This window comes from Trichechus manatus, unplaced genomic scaffold (genome assembly GCF_000243295.1).
Source record: "Trichechus manatus latirostris isolate Lorelei unplaced genomic scaffold, TriManLat1.0 scaffold00333, whole genome shotgun sequence".
Classification (NCBI taxonomy): domain Eukaryota; kingdom Metazoa; phylum Chordata; class Mammalia; order Sirenia; family Trichechidae; genus Trichechus; species Trichechus manatus.
Window position 1 is genome coordinate 464,941 of NW_004444269.1, and position 24,622 is coordinate 489,562.

Genomic DNA, 24,622 nt, shown 5'->3' on the forward strand with positions numbered 1-24,622 from the left:
TTTCCTGTCTTTTTAATGACCTCTTGCTTTCTTCATGTATGATGTCCTTGATGTCGTTCCACAACTTGTCTGGTCTTCTGTCATTAGTGAGCATGAGTGTCTGAGAAAAGTCATAACAATAAAAGTACTGGTAAAAGTCACTTTTAAAAAAAAATCTGCTAAGTATTATATTACTGATAGTCACTTATGACAAAAAAAATCACCAAAAATGAAATACTAGTCTTTTTTCATAGAAAAACACATGGCTCGACTTTTGTTTAACTGCTCTTTTTAGAACTTTGCCACAAAATAATTGAAAAACTTCTGTGTAGTACAGAAAGACTTTATAGTCATCCTCCAATCTCATTACACAACATGGTAAAACAATTATTACTTAGGTTAAAATCATTTGGGAAAATATTCAAGTAACCAACTAAACCACCACCCATCTGTTTGTCACTTTGTCAAACTATGCCGGTTTGTCATACTGTGGTGGCTTGTGTGTTGCTATGATACTGGAAGCTATGCCATTGGCATTTCAAATATTAGCAGGATCACCAATGATGGACAGGTTTCAGCAGAGCTTCCAGACTAAGACGAACTGTGAAGAAAGACCTGGCAATCTACTTCCAAAAATTAACCAGTGGGAACCCTATGGATCAGAACAAAATATTCTCTAAAATGACTCAAACATACCAGCAATCATGAAGGACTGGACAACATTTCATTCTGTTGTGCATAAGGTCACCATGAATTTGAGCCACCTTAGTGGCAACTAACAACAACCAACTAAAAGGACAATGTGCTCTAATTTTCTGAGTGAACAAAAAAGTGAAAGCACTGTCGTCAACCGCTCCATATCCTGGAGACCCCTCTGCCTTCACAGCAGCTCCCTTACTGTTCCCGGTATAAAGTGTGACCTACGGCCTGAGTAAGAGCACCAACGTGAATATTAGTAAAGCCAAATTTCTTTTTTTGCTTTTCAAGTAGAAATGAAATCTTTTTAAAGATTGTCATATTTTCTTCTCATACCCCAATGGATTCTCTCCCGCCCCACCTTAGAAACCACTGGACTTGATGACAACCCTGGTCTCTTTCAGCCCTAGAATTCTCTGATTTTAGGGAAATGTGCATGTGAAACCAGAGGTTTTGTGATGCCTGGAGGGAAGAAACTGAGAATCATTGCTCCCAGCATACAGAAGCCCAGAGAAATAGGAGGCCACGACATGAGTGGAGAGACACTCTAAGATGTACAAAGTACCATATAAATGCTTACCCCTGAGGCTCTCAGCATCTGGCCCAAGTCACTTTATATTACGAGGGAGTACAGCAGGGCCAGATGTAAATCATCTGTTTAGATTTATCAGGAACAGTATACTTCCAGTACCAGGGTTTGGCATTTCTGCCCTGCTAAGGCAGCAGAAGCCATCTTTCTTTTAACCAGCAGATGGCTAATTTTCAATTTTAACCATTATCATTCAATAAACCATCCCTACACTCACACTCACTCTGCCTTAGTCAGTCTCTGACGTAAAACACAGCTTAAGATCTTTACCAACCTTCTCTTGCCAATGGAGCACACAGCTTATATCTAAAGCACTGCACCAAAAACCAAAACCAAACCCGTTGCCATCGAGTCGGTTCTGACCCTATAGGACTGAGTAGAACTCCCCATAAAGTTTCCAAGGAGCGCCTGGTGGATTTGAACTGCTAAACTTTTGGTTAGCAGCTGTAGCACTTAACCACTATGCCACCAGGGTTTCCAAAGCACTGCACATAAATATGCATATTGGCGCATTCAGGTTTCCTCACAGCTTAGAACCAGAAATATTACAGTTCATATTCCACATTAATGGTTTTCTGTTCTTCCCAGCTGTATTTCTACAATTATAAATTAAAATGGAAATCATTATTGCCAGTGCTATATCTGGATTTTTCATACCAATCTGTATCTATTTAGCAATCTATTTAATCGTCAATTACTGAGCATCTACTATGTTCTAGGCAAAGTTTCAGCTTCTGGAAATACAGCAATGAACAAACAGACAAGTCTCTGTTCATATGGACTGTCTTAGTCATCTAATGCTGTTATAACAGAAATACCACAAGAAGATGGCTTTAACAAAGAGAAACTTATTTTCTCACAGTCTAATAGGCTAGAAATCCAAATTCAGGGCATCAGCTCCAGGGGAAGGCTTACTCTGTCAGCTCTGAAGGGAAGTCCATGCCATCAATCTTCCCCTAGACTAGGAGCTTCTCTGGGTCCAAAGGATGTGCTCTGCTCACGACACTGCTTTCTTGATGGTATGAGGTCCCCCTGTCTCTCTGCTCACTTCTCTCTTTTATATCCCAAAAGAAATTGGCTCAAAACACAATCCAATCTTATAGATTGAGTCTTGCCTCATTAAGATAACTACTGCCTTTCCCCCCATCATTAACATCATAGAGGCAGGATTTACAACACATGGGAATATCAGATCAGATGACAAAATGGTGGACAATCATACAATAGTGGGAATCTTGGCTTAGCCAAATTGATACACGTATTTTTGAGGGACACAATTCAATCCATGACATGGACCTTAAATTCTAGTGGGGGAATAAGATACACAACAGTAGGTAGATAGGTAGATAGGTAAGTAGGCAGACAGATAGATAGATGTTAACTAAAAACCAGTTGCCATTAAGTTGACTCTGAGTCATGGCAACTCCATGTGTGTCAGAGTAGAACTGTGCTGCATAGGGTTCTCAATGGATGATTTTTTCTTCAGAAGTAGATTCTCAGGCCTTTCTTCTGAGGCATCTCTGGTCAACTCAAACCTCTAACCTTTCAGTTAGCAGTTGAGCATGTTAACTATTTGCCCTACCTAGGGAAAGATGTTAGGTAGTGCTAAATGCTATGTAGAAAAATAAAGCAGTGTAATTGAGTAGAGAGTGATGATATCCTGCTTTAGATAGGTGTGGGAGTCTTAGTCTTCGAGCTAGGACTCAGGAGTCAGGAATGTTTAGAAATGAACTTTGAGTTTAGCTATTATTTCTATCAATAATAATAGCTAACATTTATCGAGCACTTTACATACATGATTCTCATTATTCATCATAATAGTTTGAGATATAACTTATTATTAGTTACATTTTATAAAGGAAGAAACTGAGACTCAGAGAGATTAAAATTTTTTTTTTTTTAATCACAATCATAGAGCTAATGAGGGAAGAGACAAGATCCAAGCTCAGGTTTTCCTGAATTTCAGATCCCTGTTCCTACTACTAAACTATGCTGGATATTTTCTTTATTAAGTTCTTTTGTACACAAATTTAAGTAAGTATGCTGTTGAACTATTTTTTCCCCTACAGTTCCAGTGTCTCACCCAGTCCTCACCATCAGGGCTCCCAGTGCCCAGGCTGTGGTGGGGGACGTGGTAGAGCTTCACTGTGAGGTCCAGAGAGGCTCTCCCCCTATCCTATACTGGTTCTATTACGAGGATGTCATCCTGGGGAACAGCTCAGCCCCCTCTGGAGGAGGAGCGTCCTTCAGCCTGACTGCAGAGCATTCTGGGAACTACTACTGTGAAGCCAGCAATGACCTGGAGACCCAGCGCAGTGAGGCAGTGGCAGTCAATATTATAGGTGGGTTAGTGGTACCTGGGCTAGAGGTCACAGTTCTGATAAATAAAATATTTCTACAATAGACTGTACACATTCTGCCATGTCCTAGAATTTTTGAACATGCACACCAAAGCTTGGGCCTTCTGGAAACTGGTATTGATTTCATGAAGGAAAGAAAAGGGAGTAAACATTAATCTTAGATTCTGACTATCACCCTTCACATGCTGTTATTTTGAAAATTACGAATTATATTGTAGATCGTTCATATGAAGAAATCAGGACTTGGCAAAAATTTCCCCTGATAGATATCAAGCCCCCATCTCTACAGTTTTGTTTAGATCTAAAACCATTGTCCCTGGAGCTCAAGTACAGGTCTCTCCTCTCAGTGCCTTCCAGGAACACCGCAGGAGTCGTTGGGGGGCTGCTTAGCATCCTTGGCTTTGCTGCTGCTGCTGCTGTTCTGCTGTACTACTTTAGGACCCAAAGGAAATCAGGTGGGTGTCTACCTCTTTCTCTCTGACGTTGTGACTTTTACCATTGTTATAATAATTTAGAGTTGTGTGTGCATCCTATAAAGTTCAATTATTCCCTTCTAAGTAGTAGACTGTTAGTTCTACTGACTGCCACTCAGCAGGCAATAGCGTCAAAAAGGTAAAACAAACTTCTCAATGAAGATGTAATCTCATGTGTTTAATGTGAGATAAATCAAGCAGTAGAGTTTTGTTTCCATTTAAAAGTTAGAAAAGCAAATGTTTATTGTTCCATCTCCATCTCAAAGCCTACTGAAAGTAACAAAAAGGATGAAAAATAGAGAGAAGTCCTCCATTAAAAAAAAAAAGATAATAGCTGTAGATGCAAACCATAACTCTGAAGAATGTCAGTCAAATATACTGAAATTCGAATAAAATCGAGAACACTGAGAATAAAATTTAAATGTCAGTGTCTGATTGTTTGTTGCTGGCATATAGAATACAATTTTTTTTTGTATGTTGCTCTTGTATCCTGCAACCTTGCTAAACTTCACTTACTAGTTCTGGTAGCTATTTTGTAGATTGCATCAGTTTTTCTACATAGATAATCATGTAATCTGTGAATAAAGACAATTTTACTCCTTTTTTTCCAATCTGTAGTCCTTTTATTTCTTTTTCTTGCCTTATCGTATTGGCTAGAACCGCCTATAACAATGTGAATAGAAATGGTGACAGCAAACATCCCTGTCTTGTTCCTGATCATTGGGGGAAAGTAATCGGTCTTTCATCATTGAGGATCCTGCTGCTGCTGCTGCAGTTGTTGGCTGCCATCGAGTCAGCCCTTGACTCATGGAGGCCTCATGCACAATGCAACAAAATGCTGTCTGGTCATGTGCCATCCCCATGATCAGTTGCAGATCAAATGGCTGTGATTCATAGGGTTTTTACTGGCTGATTTTCAGAAGTAGATCACCATGCCTTTCTTCCTAGTCCATGCTGGTCTGGAAGCTCCACTAAAACTTGTTCAGCATCGTAGCAACATGCAAGCCTCCACTGACAGATGGTAGCTGTGCATGATGTGCATTGGTAGGAAATCAAACTTGGGTCTCCTGCGTGGAAGACAAGATTTCTACCACTGAACCACCAATACCCCCTTAAGAATGATGTTAGCTGTGGGTTTTTCATAGATGCTCTTTATCAGGCTGAGGAAGTCCCTACTATAACCTCTCCTCACTTATCAACATGGTTAGGTTCCAAAGACCAGGACATTATGTGGAATTGGCATTATGCAATAATAATAAACTAATAAATGGAGGATGATTACATCATTTCATAAGTATCACATTACATCATTACATAACTGCCAAATTACATCGTTATGTAACTTCCAAAACACTGAGAATCATGGCCCCACCAAGCTGACACATAACCTTAACCATCACAGCCAATGCTACTTGCACCTCACACCTCGGTGTTCATTACTGCCAAATGTATGTCATTAATATGCAAAATAGTTGAATAGATTTTTTTACTATTGTCATAAATGGAAAATGTTGGGTAAAGAAATAGTAAGCGAGGAGAAGTCGTATTCCTAATTTGATGTGACTTTTTATAGGAAGGGCTGTTTGTCAAATGCTTTCTTCTACATTGATAAAGATGATCATATGGTCTTCTTTTTTAGTCTATTGACATGGTGAATTTTGAGTATTGAACCAGCCATGCATTTCTGATGTAAATTCCAGATGGTCATGATTGTTGGGTTTAATTTGCTAAAATTTTGTTAACAATTTTTGTACCTATGTTCATGAGGGATGTTGGTTGGTAGCTTTCTTTTCTTGTCATGCCTCCTTCTGGCTTGGTGTTAAGGTAATACCCATGTAGTTACCACTTCTGGTGTTCTTCATTATTTTTTGTATATCCATATTTCTATCTGGTATCGTTTGCTTTCTGCCTGAAACACTTCTTTTAACATTTCTTGTAGTACAAGTCTGCTGGTGACCTTGGTTGATAGTGTTGGTCAAGTCTTCTATATCCTTACTGATTTTTTGCCTACTTGATCTATCAATTATTGAGAGAGGGGTATTGAAATCATCAACTGTAACTGTGACTTTGTACACTTCTTTATGCAATTCTATCAGGTTTTGCTTCATGTATTTTGAATATCTGTTATTAAGTGCATAAATGTTTATAATTGTAATGTCTTTTTGATAAATTGACCACTTCATCACTATGAAAGACATTCTTTATTCCTGGTAATATTCTTTACTCTGAAATATTATTTGTCTGATATTAATGGATTAATGCAATTAATGTTAGCATGATTTTTCCCCTCCTTTTACTTTTAAACATTGTGTGCCCTATATTTAAAGTATATTTCTTATAGATAGGATATAGTTAATTCTTACTTTTTATACAATATGACAGTTTCTGCCTTTTAAATAAAGTGTTTAGACTATATTAATAAGATTATTGATATAATTAGGTTTAAGTCTATTATTTTGCAATCTGTTTTATATTCATCCCATTGTTCTTTGTTCTCCTTTTCCTCTTTTTTAAATTTTTTTCTGGATCCATTGAGTATTTTTTTACAGTTATACTTTACTTCCTTTGTTGGATTATTAGATATAACTCTTGGTTTTATTATTTTGGTGGTTGCTTTAGGGCTTGTATAGTATACATCTTTAACTTATCACAGTCTACATTCAAGTAATATTATATCACTTCACCTACAGTATATGAATTTTACCATGGTGTACTTCCATTTCCCCCCTTCCAGCTACCTTCTAATTATTTTGTAAACAATCAATTATCTTTTAAAGTGATTTAAATATAAAAAAATCTTATGTATTTACCCATGCAGTTACCATTTCCAATGTTCTTTATTCCTTTTTGTATGTCCATATTTTTAGCTAGTATCATTTTCTCTCCCCAAAGAACTTCTTTTAACATTTCTTGTAGCACAGGTCTGCTAATGATTAATTCTTTCAGCTTTTCTATGCATGTAAAAGTCTTCATTTTTCATTCATTTGTGAAAGATACTTTTACTGGTACTCTAGGTTGACAGCTCCTCCTCCCCCTAATTTGGGTACTTCAAAGATGTGGCTCCAATGTCTTCTCATGTACATTGTTTCCAACAAGAAATCTGCTGTCATCTCTATATTTGTTCTTTTGTAACTACTTTTGTTTCTCTCTATTTTTTCATGGATCAGGAATGTTTGAATCTATGGACTTTTTTTAACAGTGTTTTGTGTGATTGAAAGATGTCAAGACTTTATACTTTGGAATTACTAATCCTTTACTTTCTGTCTACTCCCTCCTGTGATGTAATGTGGCATCTCCTTTTCTATCATACCAAATGCTTTTGTCCTTCCTTTCTCAGGGCTCATAATGAAAACCAAGCAAACAGACAAACAAAAAAATAAACACTTGGACTTCAGTTTGATGAAAAACCTTACATATTTGTTTTAATTATACTGATCAAGCGTTGTCCTTTTATCCCTCTTTTCAAGCCTCCATCCTTCCCCTTCTTGGAAAGAAAAGTGTGATTAAGAGCTTGGCTGCTAACCAAAAGGTCGACAGTTCAAATCCACCAGCCGCTCCTTGGAAACTCTATGAGGCAGTTCTACTCTGTCCTATAGGGTCGCTATGAGTTGGAATAAACTTGATTGCAATGGGTTTTTTTTTTTTAATAGTACTTAGTGTTTTCTTAGATAATATTACATATAAAAGTGTGTCTTTGTGTGTGATTTTTAAATATATAAAGAGAATAAGAACACCAACCCCAATGGTACTCATCATAAAATCTATCATTCATTTAGAGTCTATTATATGCAATCTTACAGTTTAATTCTCTTAATTGTTCATTAAGCTCAATTCAGTTTGGTTCAACCAATATTATTATGTCATATTAGAGATAAAGAAACAGAGGTTTGGGGAAGTTCAGTAACTTCTCCAAATTTACACAGCTATAAAGAGTCAGGGTTAGATCTTAACTGGGGTGTCTCTAACTTTTGAGTCCATACTCTCTCCATTATACCTTGGTGACTTGTAGAAGTTTGGTTACATCTTGTACTTTAAAAATTACTTCTCTGTATCATGGTCCATCTGGAATGTCATTTACTAATTCATAACTTATACTAGAAGTGGAGACATTAGACCCTCAGTGTTGGAAGTTGATAAAGTTTTAAAAAACAGACAAATTAGTCAAGGCAACACCAAACAACATCAGGGAAGAAACATCACTGACCATCATTTTATGTAATTCGTGTGAATTTGACCCCAGGTGGTTCAGTCCTCCAAATATGTCCTTCTGTGGGAAACATTTTATTAAAAACTAGGCAAGCTTAACTAAGGAATTCTGACAGCCCACCAAACAGAGAATCTATGCCTTTCTCTTCTCAAAGTCTTGCCCACTCTCCCACCTTACAGCAAAATCTCCCTTCTCATTATTGATGAATCTTTTCTGGAAGGAGGACAACCGTTCCAAATTATTCTAAACATAAAGAGCTCTGCTCTTTAGCCTGAGTGTATCCTACAAGTTACCAAAACAAGCTATAAATTTATTGACTCTATAGCTGAATTGCCTAGGTTAAAATTTCAGTAATGTAACTTTTTTTACAGACATTTTAATTTATTGAACACTTATTAAATACACAGGCTAAAAAAAAAGAATTCAGTAATGTAAGTTGCTAACCACTTGACATTAGATGAGTAAATTAAACTCCCCATGCCCCAGTTTCTTCATATATACACTGATCATAATAATAGTGTCTACCTTTTAGATACTATGAGGTAATCAGAGCACAGTGCCTGGCCCATAAGTCTTCAGTGAATATTGCTATTATATAAATAGCTACCTCTATGGGTCTCAGTTTTGCCTTTTACACATGAAGAGATAGACCAACTCCAGATGCATCCTGGAAATTATCTAACCTGCCCACAAATGAGAAACATTGGCTGTTGATTGATGTGGATGGATCCCAATAGCTCTGAAGAGAGAGGTACAGGCCGGGATCACGTTCACATACCTCAGGTTTACCTCAGGAGGCCTGGTCCCTGAGGACAGCATTTGCAGGCATCATTCAGTCATTTTCCACTGGAGGGAAGTCTGAGTGTGTTTACTTTGGGCAGTAACTTGTGTTCTCTAAACCTAGTGAGACAGATGTTGAGCCACAGTTAAAATATCAGAAGTCAGGTATGGGAAACTTGAAGGAGGCTTACACTGCGGGCAAGCCAGAAAGATTTCTATATTTTGGCAACAGTGGAAAACTGCTGTATTGCCAAGGCTGATGAAGTAGGCTTTCATGCAATCACCTATCAAAAAATTGTCAACTAGTCGTTTTTTAGTGCTCAAAGTACATAATTTATTCTGTTGTTTACCAAATATTTATTGGATATTTTCAACACGCCAGGCGCTGGGATACAAAAATAATTAAGACAAGGTTTGCGTCCTCAAGGAGCATACTCTTTCATGAAGGAGAAGGTTAGAGGCAAATATGAAATAGATAATTACAAAACAATACAGTAATTTTAATGTTACAAGGTCTTATGTGTACGGAGGTAGGTCACTTAATCCTGCCTATTGGCATCAGGGAAAATTCTGGAGGAGGAATTATAAGAGGAAATTAGCCAGGAAAGAAAAAAGGAAAGGAAGAAGTGGAAAAATAGTACAATATTTACCCACATGACATGCAGTTCAATGTTTCTGGAATGGATTTTCAGGCATCACAGTAGAGAAAGAGAGGATAGATTTGAGCTTATTATGGTATTCCAATTGATCCATATTTGTGTAAGATTTCTGTGTTGATTTTAAGCCTCTCTTAGCCTCTCTAGACCTCAGTCTCCTTGTCTATACCAGTGGGATAGCATCTACCTCACAAGGCTGCAGTCAGAACAGAGGAGTGGATGTGAAGGAAGCCCTCGATCTGGGGTTAGATTTTGTGTGTGTGTGTGTGTGTGTGTGTGTATGGTAAAAGTATATATAACAAAACATTTGCCACTTCAACATTTTTTACATGTATAATTCAGTGTAAAGTTATGCTCATCATGTTGTACAACCAGAGTTATTTCTTAAGTTGTCTCACTTCTGCTTCTCAGTCACAACTACGTAGAGTTCATGTTGCTATTACTGATTGAACAGCAATCAGTAAACCTGATGCTGGGCAAATGTCTTTCAAGATAGAGTTGGATGTTCACTAAGATTTTTCATAACTGAGATATAGAATGGATTTGCTTTCAAGGAAGAACGCTCTCTAGAAGAACTTTCTAACATAGAGCATATTATTCATGTAAGAACTGAGAAAGAGAGAGACGAGACAGAGACAGAGCTCACTTAATGTGAATATTTCTTTGATTACTTTGCAGGAGGAATTGTCACTGGAACACCAGGGTAAGGTCTCTGCCTCTTGTGCTGCCAATATTTTCATGACTTATTTATATCCACAATAAAGGAACATAGAATTATGTACATTTTTAGAAATGTTTGAGTCACAATATTAACTGCAGAAGGGAATGGAAAAGAGAAAAACCAACACTTTTCTTGAAGAGCCTGCATGGTGTCTTACAGAGAAGGTGGATTATTATAATAGGTGGTAGAAGATTGAAGGGAACCTTGTAAAAAAGACAAAGGTTAAGTTCTGTGGGAAAGGAAAAGTGTTTGTGTATCAATGTTAAAGCATTTACATTTTTTTAAAATAATTCAAAAATAGTCAACTAAGAGTTTTTACCCTGTCAAAGAGACCACACTGTGTGGCTTTTGCCTCGGAGTGTGCCTCAGTCTGCCTGCCCTGTAATACTGCCTCAGCTCCATGTTGTGCCACATCCCTTCCGACATTTTCATGTAAGAGCCATGCAGACTTTCCGTGTAAGCAGCCACAATATTTTTATATGACCCGTGTTGGACTCTGTGCCTTCCTATATACTGGTTTCACTGAGACTATGTCATCTGCAAATACTTTTCTCCCTTGCCTCTCTCCCCTCTCTCACAGTTATAGACCCAATGAGTCTTCAGAGTCTTCCTTGTCCAGGCCCTCTGGAACAGGTCCCCAGGAGCTGGAGCTAGTATACAGAAATGGTGAGAACTCCCTAAATGGCAGGGGTTTTAAGACATGAGTCAGGGAGGGAGGAGGGGTTGAGCAATGGCCCATGACCCAGTCACATTCAATTTAAAAATGACATTCCTGGCATTATATTGGAGGATAGAAGTTGGTCATGAATTTGGTGGCTGGGAAGAAGAATCTTGGTTGTAGCCTGTTGACTACAGCCAACTGTAACACACATGTATATATGTGTGTATATATTAATTTTATTGTGCATTAGGTGAAAATTTACAGAGCAAATTAGTTTCTCATTCAAAAATGTAAAAACAAATTGTTTTGTGATATTGGTTGCAATCCCTGCAATTTGTCAGCACTCTCCTCCTTTCCACCCCAGGTTCCCCATGTCCATTGGTCCAGTTTTCCTGTCCCTTCCTGCTTTCTCGTCTTTGCTTTATGGCATGTGTTGCCCATTTGGTCTTGTATACATAATTGAACTAAGAAGCGCGTTCCTCACTTGTTATTGTTTGGCTAATCTTTGGCTGAAAAGTGGGCTTTGGGAGTGGCTTCAGTTCTGAGTTAGCAGGATGTCCATGGGTTATAGTCTTGGGAGTTCCTCCAGTCTCTGTCCGACCATTAAGTCTGGACTTTTTTTTTTTTTGTGAATTTGAATTTTGTTCTGGGACCCTTTATTTGATTCCTGTCAGAGCAGTTGGTGGTGGTAGCCAGGCACCATTTAGGTCTTCTGGGCTCAGGCTGGTAGAGGCTGTGATTCATATGATCCTTTACTCCTTTGGGCTTATAATTTCCTTGTGTCCTTGATTTTCTTTATTTTCCTTTGTTCCGGAGGGAAAGGGCCCAATAGATGTATCTTAGGTGGCCACTCACAAGCTTTTAGGACCCCAGATGCTTCTCACCAAAGATGTAGAATATTTTCTTTATGAACTATGTTATGCCAATTGACCTAGATGTCTCCCGGGACCATGATCCTCAATGCTCAGCCCCAGTTTAGATGTGTTTGGATGTGTCTATGAAGCTTCTGTGACTTTGCCTTGGTTAAGTTGTGCTGATTTCCCCTATGTCGTGTGTTGTCTTTCATTTCACTAAACTTGACACTTGTCTACTATCTAGTAGTGATATACTGTCCCCATTCCTCCCCTCTCTCATAACCATCAAAGATTTTTTTTTTTTTCTGTGTGTAAATCTTTTCTTGAGTTTTTATAATAGTGGTCTCATACAATATTTGTCCTCTTGTGATTGATTTATTTCACTCAGCATAATACCCTTCGGATTTATCCATGTTGGGAGATGTTTCACGGATTCATCATTGTTCTTTTTCATTGTGTAGTATTCCATTGTGTGTATATACTATAATTTATTTATCCATTCATCTGTTGATGGACACTTAGGTTGTTTCTGTCTTTTTGCTATTGTGAATAATTCTGCAATGAACGTGAGTGTGCATATGTCTATACGTGTGATGGCTCTTATTTCTGTAGGATATATTCCTAGGAGTGGGATTGCTGGATTGTATGGTATTTCTACGTCTGTCTTTTCAAGAAGGTGCCATATCATTTTCCATATTGGTTGTACCATTTCCATTCCCACCAGTGTATAAAAGTTCCAATTTCCCCGCAACCTCTCTAACATTTATTATTTTTTTGTTTTTTGATTTGTGCCAGTATTCTCAGGGTGTTATGGTATCTCATTGTATTTTTGATTTGCATTGCTCTAACAGCAAATGATCATGAGCATTTCTTCATGTATCTGTTAGCTGCCTGAATGTCTTCTTTGGTGAAGTGTCTGTTCATATCCTTTGTCGGTTTTTTAATTGGATTTTTTGTCTTTTTGTTGTTGAGGTGTTGAAGTATTTTGTAGGTTTTAGAGATTACATCCTTGTTGGATATGTCATAGCCAAAAATTTTTCCTCAGTCTGTAGGTTCTCTTTTAACTCTTTTGGTGAAATGTTTTGATAAGAATAAGTGTTTAAATTGTAGGAGCTCCTAGTTATCAAGTTTATCTTCTCGTGTTTGTGCATTGTTATTTATGGCTTGTATTCTGTTTATGCCATATATTAGGGCCCCTAGCATTGTCCTTATTTTTTCTTTCATGATCTTTATTGTTTTAGGTCTTATATTTAGGTCTTTGATCCATTTTGAGTTAGTTTTTATGTATGGTGTGAGGTATGGGTCCTGTTTCATATTTTTTACAGACAGACTTCCAGTTATGCCAGTACCATTTGTTAGACTGTCTTTTCCTCATTTAATGGTCTTTGGCCGTTTGCCAAATATCAGCTGCCTGTAAGTGGATGGATTTATGTCTGGGTTCCCAATTCTGTTCCACTGGTCTATGTATCTGTTGTTGTACCAGGACCAGGCTGTTTTGACTACTGTGGCTGTATAGTAGGTTCTCAGATCAGGTAGTGTGAGGCTTCCTACTTTGTTGTTGTTCTTCTTCAATAGTGCTTGGCTTATCTGCCCCTCTTCCCTTTCCATATGAAGTAGGTGATTAATTTCTACACCTCATTAAAGAATGTGGGAATTTGGATCAGGATTGCATTATATCTATAGATAACTTTGGGTAATATTGACAGTTTCACAATGTTGAGTCTTCCTATCCATAAGCATGGTAAGTTTTTCCATTTATGTAGGTCTTTTTTGGTTTCTTGCAGTGGTGTTTTGTAATTTTCTTTGTATAGGTCTCATGTCCCTGGTTAGATTTATTCTTAAGTATTTTATCTTTTGGGGGGCTATGGTAAATGGTATTGATTTCCTGATTTCCTTTTCAAAGTTCTTTTTGTTGATGTATAGGAATCCAACTGAATTTCGTATGTTAATCTTGTATCCTGTACTTTGCTGAAACCTTTTATTAGTTCCAGTAGCTTTCTTGTAGATTCTTTGGGGCTTTCTATGTATAGGATCATAGGGTTAGTTTTACTTCTTCCTTATCAATTTGGATGCCCTTTCTTTCTTTTTCTTGCCTTATTCCTCTAGTTTAAAGATTAGATATTGAATAAGAGTGACAATAAAGGGCATTCATGTCAAAGGGGAATGCTTTCAGTTTCTCTCTGTTGAGAATAACATTGGATGTTGGTTTTGTATAAATGCCCTTGATTATATTGAGGAATTTCCCCTCTATTTCTATTTTGTTGAGAGTCTTTATCAGGAATGGGTACTGGACTTTATCAAATGCTTTTTCTGTGTCAGTTGAGATGACCATATGATTCTTTCCTTTTATTTATATGGTGGATTATGCTGATTGATTTTCTAACGTTGAATCATCTTTGCATACCTGGTATGAATACCACTTGGTCATGATGCATTATTTTTTTGATATGCTGTTGAATTCTATTGGCGAAAATGTTGTTGAGAATTTTTGCATATATATTCATGAGGGATATTGGTCTGTAATTTCTTTTCTTCGTGGTATCTTTGCCTGGTTTTGTTGTCAGGGTTATGCTGGCTTCATAGAATGCGTTTAGGAATATTCCTTTTCTATGCTCTGAAGCAGTTTGAGTAGTATTGGTGTGAGCTCTTCTCTGAATGTTTGGTAGAATTCTCCAGTGAAGCTGTCTGGGCCAGGGCTTTTTGTTGTTGTTGTTGTTGTTGGGAAGTTTTTGTTTGTATGTTTTTTAAATTACCTCTTCAATCTCTTCTTTTGTTATGGTCTGTTTAGTTTTTCTACTTCAGTTTGTGTTAGTTTAAGTAGGTAGTGTGTTTCCAGAAATTTGTCCATTTCTTCTAGGTTTTTATATTTGTTGGAGCACTGTTGTTCGTAGCATTCTGTTATGATCCTTTTTATTTGAGTTGATTCTGTTGTGATATCACTCATCTCATTTTTTATTCGGGTTATTTGCTTAATCTCCAGCTTTTCTTTTGTCAGTTCGACCAGTGGTTTGTCGATTTTGTTGATCCTTTCAAAGAACCAACTTCTGGTCTTGTTGATTCTATTGTTTTTCTGTTCTCTATTTAATTTATTTCTGCTTAAGCTTTATTATTCCCTTCTGGCGACTGTGGGCTTCTTTTGCTACTCTCTTTCTATTTGTTCAAGTTCTAGGGTTAATGTTTTGATTTTGGCCCTTCTTTTTTGATGTATGCATTTACTGCTATAAATTAACCTTTAAGCACTGCTTTTGCTCTGTTTCAAAGGTTTTGGTAAGCTGTGTTTTCATTCTCATTTGATTAAATTATTATTTTTTTTTTAATTTCATCCTTGATTTCTTCTGTTATTCAGTGTTTTCCAAGCAAGGTGTTGTTCAGTTTCCATGTATTTGATTTCTTTTTCTGTGATATTCCCGTTATTGATTTCTACTTTTATGACATTGTGATCAGAGAAAATGCTTTGTATTATTTCAATGTTTTGGATTTTGTTGAGACTTGCTTTGTGGCCTAAAATGTGGTCTATTCTGAAGAATGTTCCATGTGCATTGGAAAAATGTATACTTTGCTGCTATTGGGTGGAATGTTCTGCATATGTTTATGAGGTTGAATTGATTAACTGTGGCCTTTAGATCTTCTGTATCTTTACTGAGTTTCTTTCTAGATGTTCTATCCTTCACTGAAAGTGGTGAGTTGAAGTCTCCTATTATTGTGGAACTGTCTATTTATCTTTTCTACACTGTTAAACTTTGTTTTATGTATTTTTGAGCCCTGTCATTGGGTGCGAGCCCTGGTAGAGCAGTGATTAAGAGCTCGGCTGCTAACCAAGTGGTCAGCAGTTTGAATCCACAAGCAGCTCCTTGGAAACCCTATAGGGCAGTTCTACTCTGTCCTATTAGGGCTGCTATGAATTGGAATCAACTTGATGGCAATGGGTTTGGGTTTTTCTTTTTTTTTTTTGGTCATTGGCTGTGTATATATTTATTATGGTTGTATCCTTCCAGCGTATTGACCCTTTAATCATTATATAGTGTCCTTCCTTATCCTTTATGGTGCATTTTGCCTTAAAGTCTATTTTACGAGAGATTAATATTGCCACTCCTGCTCTTTTTTGGTTATTGTTTGCTTGGTATATTTTTTTCCAAACTTTGAGTTTGTTTATGTCTTTGTGTCTAAGGTATGTCTCTTGTAGAAAGCATATAGACTGGCTATTTTTTTTTTTTTTTATCTATTGTGTCACTCTCTGTCTTTTTACTGGTGCATTTAAGCCATTTACATTCAGCATAATTACTGGTAAGTAAGAGTTTACTGCTATTATTTTGTTGTACTTTTTTTTGTGATGTTGATGGTTTCTTTGTTCCACTTAATTTTCTGTGCTGAGTTTTCTTTTGTGGATTTTCTTTTCATTTCTTTTGTTATTATTGATTTTTTGTTTACTGTGCCTTTATGTTTTACTTCTTTTTTATTTCAGTGGTAGGTTTGTTAGCTTCCTTTGTGGTTACCTTGAAATTTACCTTTATTTTCCTAAGTTTAAACCAATCTTCTGTTTCTTAATATTGCCTTGACTTCCTCTCTATAAGGAAGTTCTGTAACTACACAGATTATCCCTCTTTTTTGTTTTGGTGTTATCATCGTTTACATATTAACGTGTCTGGTTCCCTGTTTTCTGTCATTTAGCTTTGTTTTATTTTCGAGAATTCCCTATTTGGGTTGGTATCTGGTTGATCTGCCCTGTATCTGAATCTTGGATTGTTGTCCAATGTTGTTGATTCTCTAACCAGAGAACTCTGTTTAATATTTCTTGTAAGTTTGGTCTCGTTTTTACAGATTCCCTCAATTTCTGTTTCTCTGGAAATGTCCTAATTTCACCATCATATTTGAGAGACAATTTTGCTGGATATATAATTCTTGGCTGGCAATTTTTTTCCTTCAAGACTTTATATATGTCATCCCATTGCCTTCTTGCCAGCACGATTCTCTATAACATCTTGATTCTTCTCACACAGAAAATCCTGAAGATAGCAATCTGTTGTATTCCCAGATCTTGATCATCCAGCAAGCAAAAGGAAATTCAGGTGAGGCATCTCCCGGACAAGTAGAAATAAGGTGGCAGTGTGATATAAGGTACAGCAAGGGGTCTTTGATTAAAGAGTCATCTCAAATACAAGTCCAACATGTAAACTTCTCCTGTATTTCCAGTAACAATCATATCCATTCCCTCTTACTAGTCCACACCACCACAATTGCCTCATAAGCTCCTTGAGGATGGACACTGTGACTTTTTCACTAATGTATCCATAGCATTGAGAGTAATGCTTGGAAAACTACCAAAAAAACAAAAAAAAACAAACCTGTTGCTGTCGAGTCTATTCTGACTCATAGCAACCCTGTAGGACAGAGTACAACTGCCCTGTAGAGTTTCCAAGGAGCAGCTGGTAGATTCGAACTGCTGACCTTTTTGGTTAGCAGCCAAACACTTAACCACTGTGCCACCAGAGCCCCTGGAAACTATAGACCCCCTGAAATACATTTTGAATGAATAAATTCACTATTTATAAATTAACACACTATTTACTAAGTTAAACTTCTCATAATCTAACAAGTAGACTATTGTAATTTTCTTAAGTGGTCTCTTTATTTTAGTCTTGCTCTCTTCCAACTTTCCAACAATCTGTTTCCAGCATGATCCTTCAGAGATGCACAACTGATCACATTATTTCCTAGATTGAACACCCTCACTGACTCTCCTTTTCAAAGCATAAGCCCTGCCTTCCTTTACACTCCAACCCACCAAGCTCTGCTTTGTATCCTCACTCTATGCATACTGAACTCTTGGCATTCTCCTGATCATACCAAGCTGTTTTATGATCCTGGAATCTCCTTGCCCCTAGTTTACCTGGTGACCCCTGCTCACATTTCAAGACTCATCTCAAGTGCCACTGTGAAACTTACAGTGACTCCACTACCCCTCCCCATGCCCAGCCCCGGGGGAAACTGATGACCCTTTACGGCATCAGCATAGTTCAGTATGTATTTCCAGCTTGGTATCCATAATGCTTCTTGCATTGTTTCTGTGCTTATCTCTCCTCTTCGAAATTATCTAATTTTTTTGTTGTTGTTGTACTTTAGGTGAAGGTTTACAGAACAAATAGTTTCTCATTAAACAGTCAGTACGCATATTGCTTTATGACATTGGCTAACAACCCCACGACAAGTCAACCCTCTCCCTTCTTGACCTTTTTTTTTTTGGTGAAAATATACATAGCCAAAGATACAGCATTTCAAAAATTTCTACATGCACAATTCAGTGACATCGGTTACGTTCTCCCAGTTGTGCTGTTATTCTCACTTTAGATGAAGGTTTACAGAACAAAACAGTTTCTCATTAAACAGTGCACATGTTGGCCTGTGACAATGGTTAACAGCCCCACTACATGTCAACACTGTCCTCACTCAACCTTGGGTTCCCTATCACCACCTTTCCTGTACCCTTCTGTCTTCTAGTCCTTGTTCCTGGACTGCTGTGCTTCATTTAGTCCCGTTTTGTTTTATGGGACTGTGCAATACCCCACTGAATGGTGAACCTCAGAAGCGACTTCACCACTGAGCTAAAAGGGTGTCTGAGAGCCATACTCTCGGGGTTTCTCCAATCTCTTTCAGGCCAGTACATCTGTCCTTTTTTGTGTGTGTTTAGAATTTTGTTCTACATCCTTCTCCAGCTCTGTCCAGAACCCTCTATTGTGACGCTGGTCACAGCAGTCAGTGGTGGTAGCCAGGCACCATCTAAATGTACTGGACTCAGTCTGGTGGAGGCCTTGGTAGCTGTGGTCCATTAGTCCTCTGGACTAATCTTTTCCTTGTATCCTGTTCTCTTCATTCTCCCTTGCTCCCGCAGGGGTGAGAGCAGTGGAGTATCTCAGATGGCTGCTCACAGGCTTTTAAGACCCCAGACGCTACTCACCAAGGTAGAATGTAGAACATTGTCTTTATAAACTGTGTTATGCCAATTGAGCTAGATGTTCCCTGAGACCACGGTCCCCACAGCTCTCCGCCCAGCAATTCAGTCCCTCAGGGAGTTTGGATGTGTCTATGGGGCTTCCATGACCTTTCCTTGTACAGGTTTTCTGGTTTCCCCAGTGTTGTGTACGGTCTCACCTTTCATCAAAGATATCACTTATCTATTGCCTATTTAGTATTTCCCCCAACCCCTCCCATCCCTTTAACCAACAAAGATTGTTACTTTTTGTATGTAAACTTTTCCATGAATTTCTACAATAGAGGTCTCATACAATATTTGTCCTTTTGTGATTGCCTTATTTCACTCAGCATAATGTTCTCCAGTTTCATCCATGTTATGAGATGCTTCACAGATTCATCATTGTTCTTTATTATTGCATAGTACTCCATTGTGTGTATGTACCATAGTTTGTTTATCTATTCATCTGTTGATGGGCAGAAATCATCTAATTTTTAATAGATGACCATTGTTCAATGAATGTTAATTGGCTGAATAAATAGATGAGATACAAGCATCCCTTGGGAGGATAGAAAACACACACTTTGAATTTTCTTAATGGCTCTGTTACAAAACTTTGTCTCCCTGAGAATTTTCTCTATGTGGCTTTAGAGAACCAACCCTCTCTTCAGCCTCCTGCAATTTCCCTGTGCAAGGTGAAGTGAGTCATCTTTTCCCCCTTCTTCCAGATGATCAGAACAGTCATAGAGGCCCTGAGAGGGAGGGGGAGCCCCTGCTGGGGTTGTAATGAACAGAGGAGCAAGAATGAAATTGTTAGGAAAGTTGTCCTGGGCATTTGGTGGGGGCGGGGGAAGGAAAGACTTTGTTAGTGTGTGCATATGTGTTTTGTAGGGGGATTTATCTGTGAGGGCTTGGAAGAAACCCACAAAGGAAAAGTCAAGAGATGAGTTAACAGAAGAAAGATTGGCTTGGAATGCATTGGGTGTAGGTTATAAGTAAGAGTATGTTGCCCATGGTTTAATACTTTTCTTTCTTCCTCCCATCCAACAGCAAATTCATCAAGGCTGCATCAGGAGGATAAGGTAGGTATGGTTTCCTGGCTTTCTTTCTCCTCTGCTGGTCCTCTTCTGTATTTTGGTACTTACTGTTTATGTTTTTACCCAGGAACCCCCAGTCATCTATTCAGAGTTGAAGAAGGCACGCCCAGAGGACTCCCCAGGGCAGGCCGACAGTAGAGACAGGGACCATGAAGATGCTACAGAATACTATGAGAATGTCCCATGCACATCATCGGCCTTGGACCACTAGCCCCTCACCCAGAGAGCATGGTAGAGATCCTAGGGAAGCATCCTGTGCCATTCTTCCTGTTCTTTCCAACCAGGAACTTCTTTCCCTCTCAGACTCTGCCCCCAGGAGGCTGGAATGCAGGAGGCCCAAGGTTATGCAAAAAGCCTGCCTATCTCCTCTGAGCCTGAGTCAATGTGTTCTCTTGGAAAGAGTGGGCGGCATTTGTACAAGTGCCTCTTTCTTTCCACAGTGGAGACACATGGCGAGGCAGGCGGGCCTTCAGCTTCTGGTGCGGTGGAATAGAGGAGAGAGAATCTGTCTAGCAAGGATGACAAGAGTGAAATAATAGCCTTTGATATAATTGTGATTGGAGGTTCTTGATGTTTTCCCTGCATATACAATTTTCTCTAAACATTTTGTTTTCTTTTTGTGTGGTTGATGGTGGCATTTTTAAAGCTTTGATATATATGCTGTGTTCCTGTTACCAAACTGGAAACAACCAAAGCGAATTATAAAAAATGGTTTTCAGGTGACTGTATCTGAGGTGCATTTTTGTGCATATAGGATGACGTTCCCAACCAAATCAGCTTCAGTTATGATGAAAAATTACCTCAATATTTCATTACATAGTCTGGTTTAATATGTGACCCCTGTATCCTTACTCCAGGGATCTAAGGTGCACAGAATTACATTAATCATAATCTTTGCTTCATGACAGTCTCACCATTGTCATGAGTGACCCAGTCCTAGTTAGTTAGCTAGTTTTAATTATGTTAGAAGGACTCATTGACCCCAAAACAATAACCTACTACATCTAACCATTTGGCCTTTCCCATCTGTTATGGGTTGAATTGTGCCCTGCCTACTCTCCCCCCACAAAAAAAAAAAAAAATGTATATATATATATATATATGTCTTGGAATCCTAACCCTTATACATGTGGATGTCATCTCATTTGGGAACAGTTTTCTTTATTATGTTCATGGGGCCATATTGGTGTAGGGTGTGTCTTAAGTCAATCACTTTTGGGACATAAAGAGAGCAAATTAGACACAGAACCAAGCAAGCACAAATGAGGAAAGATGGACGTCACCTGGAGATCACCAAGCAACTGAGGAAGAAAAGCTGAAAGAGACAAGAATTTTCCTCTGGAGTGAGAACAGAGAGACTTCTAGAGCTAGTGCCCTGAATTCAGACTTCTAGCCTCCTAAATTGTAAGAATAACTGTACATCAAGGCCACCCACTTGTGGTGTTTCTGTCATAGATTCATTAAGAAACTAAGACACCATCCCATTCCTCTGCTTCACTCCACCTGATGTAAACATCATGCTGAACCCCGTGTTCATTATTCCCTTGCTCTCCTCTTTATATCATATTAATTCATTTTGGTTAGCAGCCCTAGTTCTCAACCACAGTGCCACCAGGGCTGCAATGTTTTCCTTAGATGTATATTTTTTATATTAATTATTTCCACTTTATACATTATAAGACTATATTGCATGTAATGTTTCAGGGCTTCCTTTTCATTTAATGTTATATTTCTAAGATTCCTCTATATTGTTGAATATTGCTGTAGTCCATTCGTTTGATTCCTACTTAATATTTCTTTGTGTAAATATCTGGCTTAATGTTCTCCTAGCTGTAGCTATTCAAAAAATCTTTTCCACAGTGTCTGGGAAATTGAGTATGACAAAAGTGAAAAATGTGTCAACAGTTTTCAGGTGTTTTATACTCATTTTGAAATCCTAATGTTCCCAAATGTCTCTCAACCTCACAAGCCCTAGGAACACATGAGGTCATGTTAACATTAATCTCTAAATCTTGCTGATGCTAGGCCCTCACCTGGGTACATAGGAATTCCAGTTCTTTGCAAAGTATCATCTCTCCCTCTGACCTATATTTCTACGAATCTCTACGGGGTATGTTGCATGCATTCAAAAACTCAACCACGGCTGGTACCCACTGGCACACCATTTCTGAAGATGTACTGGCAGGACCATCCTAGCCTTCACAAATCTTAGATTCCACCACTATGGAAGCTCAGTTTTGATGTCATCTCCATCTTTGCCAGCTAAGTCGTAGATGCTGGCCTCAACAACTGCAAATAGTAGATCCATGCTGCTCCTCCTGGCCTGTGTCCCTACTCTGGGCCTTTGACATCATGCCATGGTGTCCTGCCTTTGCTGAGTTGCTGATCTCTGCCAGCTCACCTTCACATTGACTTCGCAGTTTTAAGATCCCCTGCAAAAGGAGAAGGAGAATGCCCCTGTTCTCTATGTAATACACTCTGCCATTTTTCTCCCATGGCAAATACATGCCTCCAGAACAGCTGCGTGTAGACAGGTTGTGGGTATGCCACCAGACTGTACTTGGAGGCTCTTCTGCCTTCTAAACCTGCTCCTAGTTTGGAATCATCTTGCCAGGTTCCTTTGTACCTTTTAGTGTATTTTCTCTCAGGGACCAGTTATCTCTTCCTATGTTACGTCCACTCCTTCCACTCTGAACTCAGGTATGGACAAAATAAGTTCAAGGGTTGCATTTTATTTGTGATAAATAAAATGAACTCCATGCAAATTAGTGCATATAAATAGAGGGAAAGGTGAGTCCTAACTTCACAACTCTGATATAACAATAGTGCAAATTCTGACCTCCCTGGAATATGAATTATACTCGCGTGTTGCACCACCTGGCTATTCGTTTTGAATTCCCACCTACAAAATCTGTAGCCCAGAAATTACAGATAGCATAATGGGGCTTTTTGAAAAAACAAACAAACAAATGAAAAAACACCTGGAGCTTTCAGTCTTTCCCACACATACCCTTGTAATAACTCCTTACATCAGTGCCTCTCTTCAGTCATGGTTTACCAAAGGAAAAGCCACATGAGGAACTTGGATTTAGTCTCTAATGTGTATCAAAAGTTGATCTTAACATAAAGTTAAAAGAACCTAGAAACTAGAACAAGCCTATAGTTCTAGTTAAGGATTCTACCATTGCCAGTTAAATCTGGGAAGCTCAACTGAAAGCCCAGAATGTGGCCAGTGTCCATAAAAATGACTTGATTTCAAGACCTTCTCCATAAGCCATTGCTTTTTCCTACAATCCAATAGCTTAAGGTCTTAAAGCGTGTCTGTGAATTACTACTACTACTAGTTGCTGTCAAGTCAACTTTGACTCATGGCAACCCTATGTGTGTCAGAGAAGAACTGTATTCCTTAGGATTTTTAATGACTAGTTTTTCAGAAGCAGATCACCAGGCCTTTCTTCTGAGGTATCTCTGGATGGGCTCAAACCTCCAACCTTTCAGTTAGCAGCAGAGCACAATAACTGTTTATAACACCCAGGGACTCCCTCACTGAACTACATCTCTTTTCTCTCTTTACATGCTTCCTGACTCTCACTCATTCAACAAATATGTACGAGCACCTACCATATGCCAGGGATTTGCTAAGTAATGATACTAATAGCTAATGCATTCAGATATTTACTACTTGCCAGACACTGTGCTAAGTGTGCTACATGCCTTATCTTATTTAATCCTCACAACAAACATATAAAGTAGAAACCACTATGTGATCATTAAGGTTGTATGTCAACTTGTCTGGGCCATGATTCGCAGTGGTTTGGCAGTTATGATAAAGTTTGGCAGTAGTATAATGACGTAATCACCTCCATGATGAGATATTCCTTCTAAGTGAAAGATAAGTTGTTGTATCTTGCCCCGTTACAACTAAAAAGGAGGCACAATGCCTAGTGGGCCTCTTTGGATTTTGGAGGCAACATGTCTCTCGTTTGGGTGTGCTACTCTGGCCTATTTATAAAGTGACTTGAAAAACGGCTGGTTTTGAGTGGGGCCCAGAACAAGCAAAGGCTCTGCAACAGATTCAGCTGCCGTGCAAGCAGCTCTGCTGCTCAGGCCATAAGATCCGGCTGATCCAATGGTGCTTGAAGTGTCAGTGGCAGATTGAGATGCTGTTTAGAGTCTTTGGCAGGCCCTATTGGTGAATCACAGCGCACACCCTTAGGATTTTGGAGCAAGGTCCTACCATCCTCTGCAGATAACTTCTCTCCTTTTGAGAAACAGCTTTTGGCCTTTTACTCTGCCTTAGGAGACTGAACGCTTAACCGCGGGCCATGAAGTCACCATTCAGCCTGAGCTGCCCACCATGAACTGGGTGTTGTCTGACCCACAGAGCCATAAAGTTGGACGTGCACAGCAGCACTCCATCATTAAATGGAAGTGGTATATACAAGATTGCACCTGAGCAGGACCTGAAGGCACAAGTAAGTTGTATGAGGAAGTGGCCCAAATGACCATGGTCTCCACTCCTGCCACATTACCTTCCATCTCTCAGTCTGCACCTATGCCCTCAAGGGGAATTCCTTACGGT

The 24,622-nt window shown here is 38.6% G+C and overlaps 1 protein-coding gene across 7 annotated transcripts in view; it reads left to right on the forward strand.

The window, feature by feature from the left end:
* Positions 1-20,768, forward strand: part of FCRL3 (Fc receptor like 3) — a 70,302-nt gene extending 49,534 nt beyond the window's left edge. For 6 of the 7 annotated variants that reach the window (XM_023725602.1, XM_023725604.1, XM_023725600.1 and 3 more), the window contains 7 exons: positions 3,334-3,606; positions 3,972-4,079; positions 10,419-10,443; positions 11,042-11,127; positions 16,974-17,042; positions 19,994-20,025; positions 20,108-20,768. In XM_023725602.1, coding sequence (XP_023581370.1) covers positions 3,334-3,606; positions 3,972-4,079; positions 10,419-10,443; positions 11,042-11,127; positions 16,974-17,042; positions 19,994-20,025; positions 20,108-20,251 — 737 coding nt within the window. In that variant the 3' untranslated portion in view covers positions 20,252-20,768. The remainder of the gene's footprint in view (positions 1-3,333; positions 3,607-3,971; positions 4,080-10,418; positions 10,444-11,041; positions 11,128-16,973; positions 17,043-19,993; positions 20,026-20,107) is intronic. The other variant, XM_023725607.1, reaches the window with a different exon arrangement.
* Positions 20,769-24,622: the final 3,854 nt, after the last annotated feature.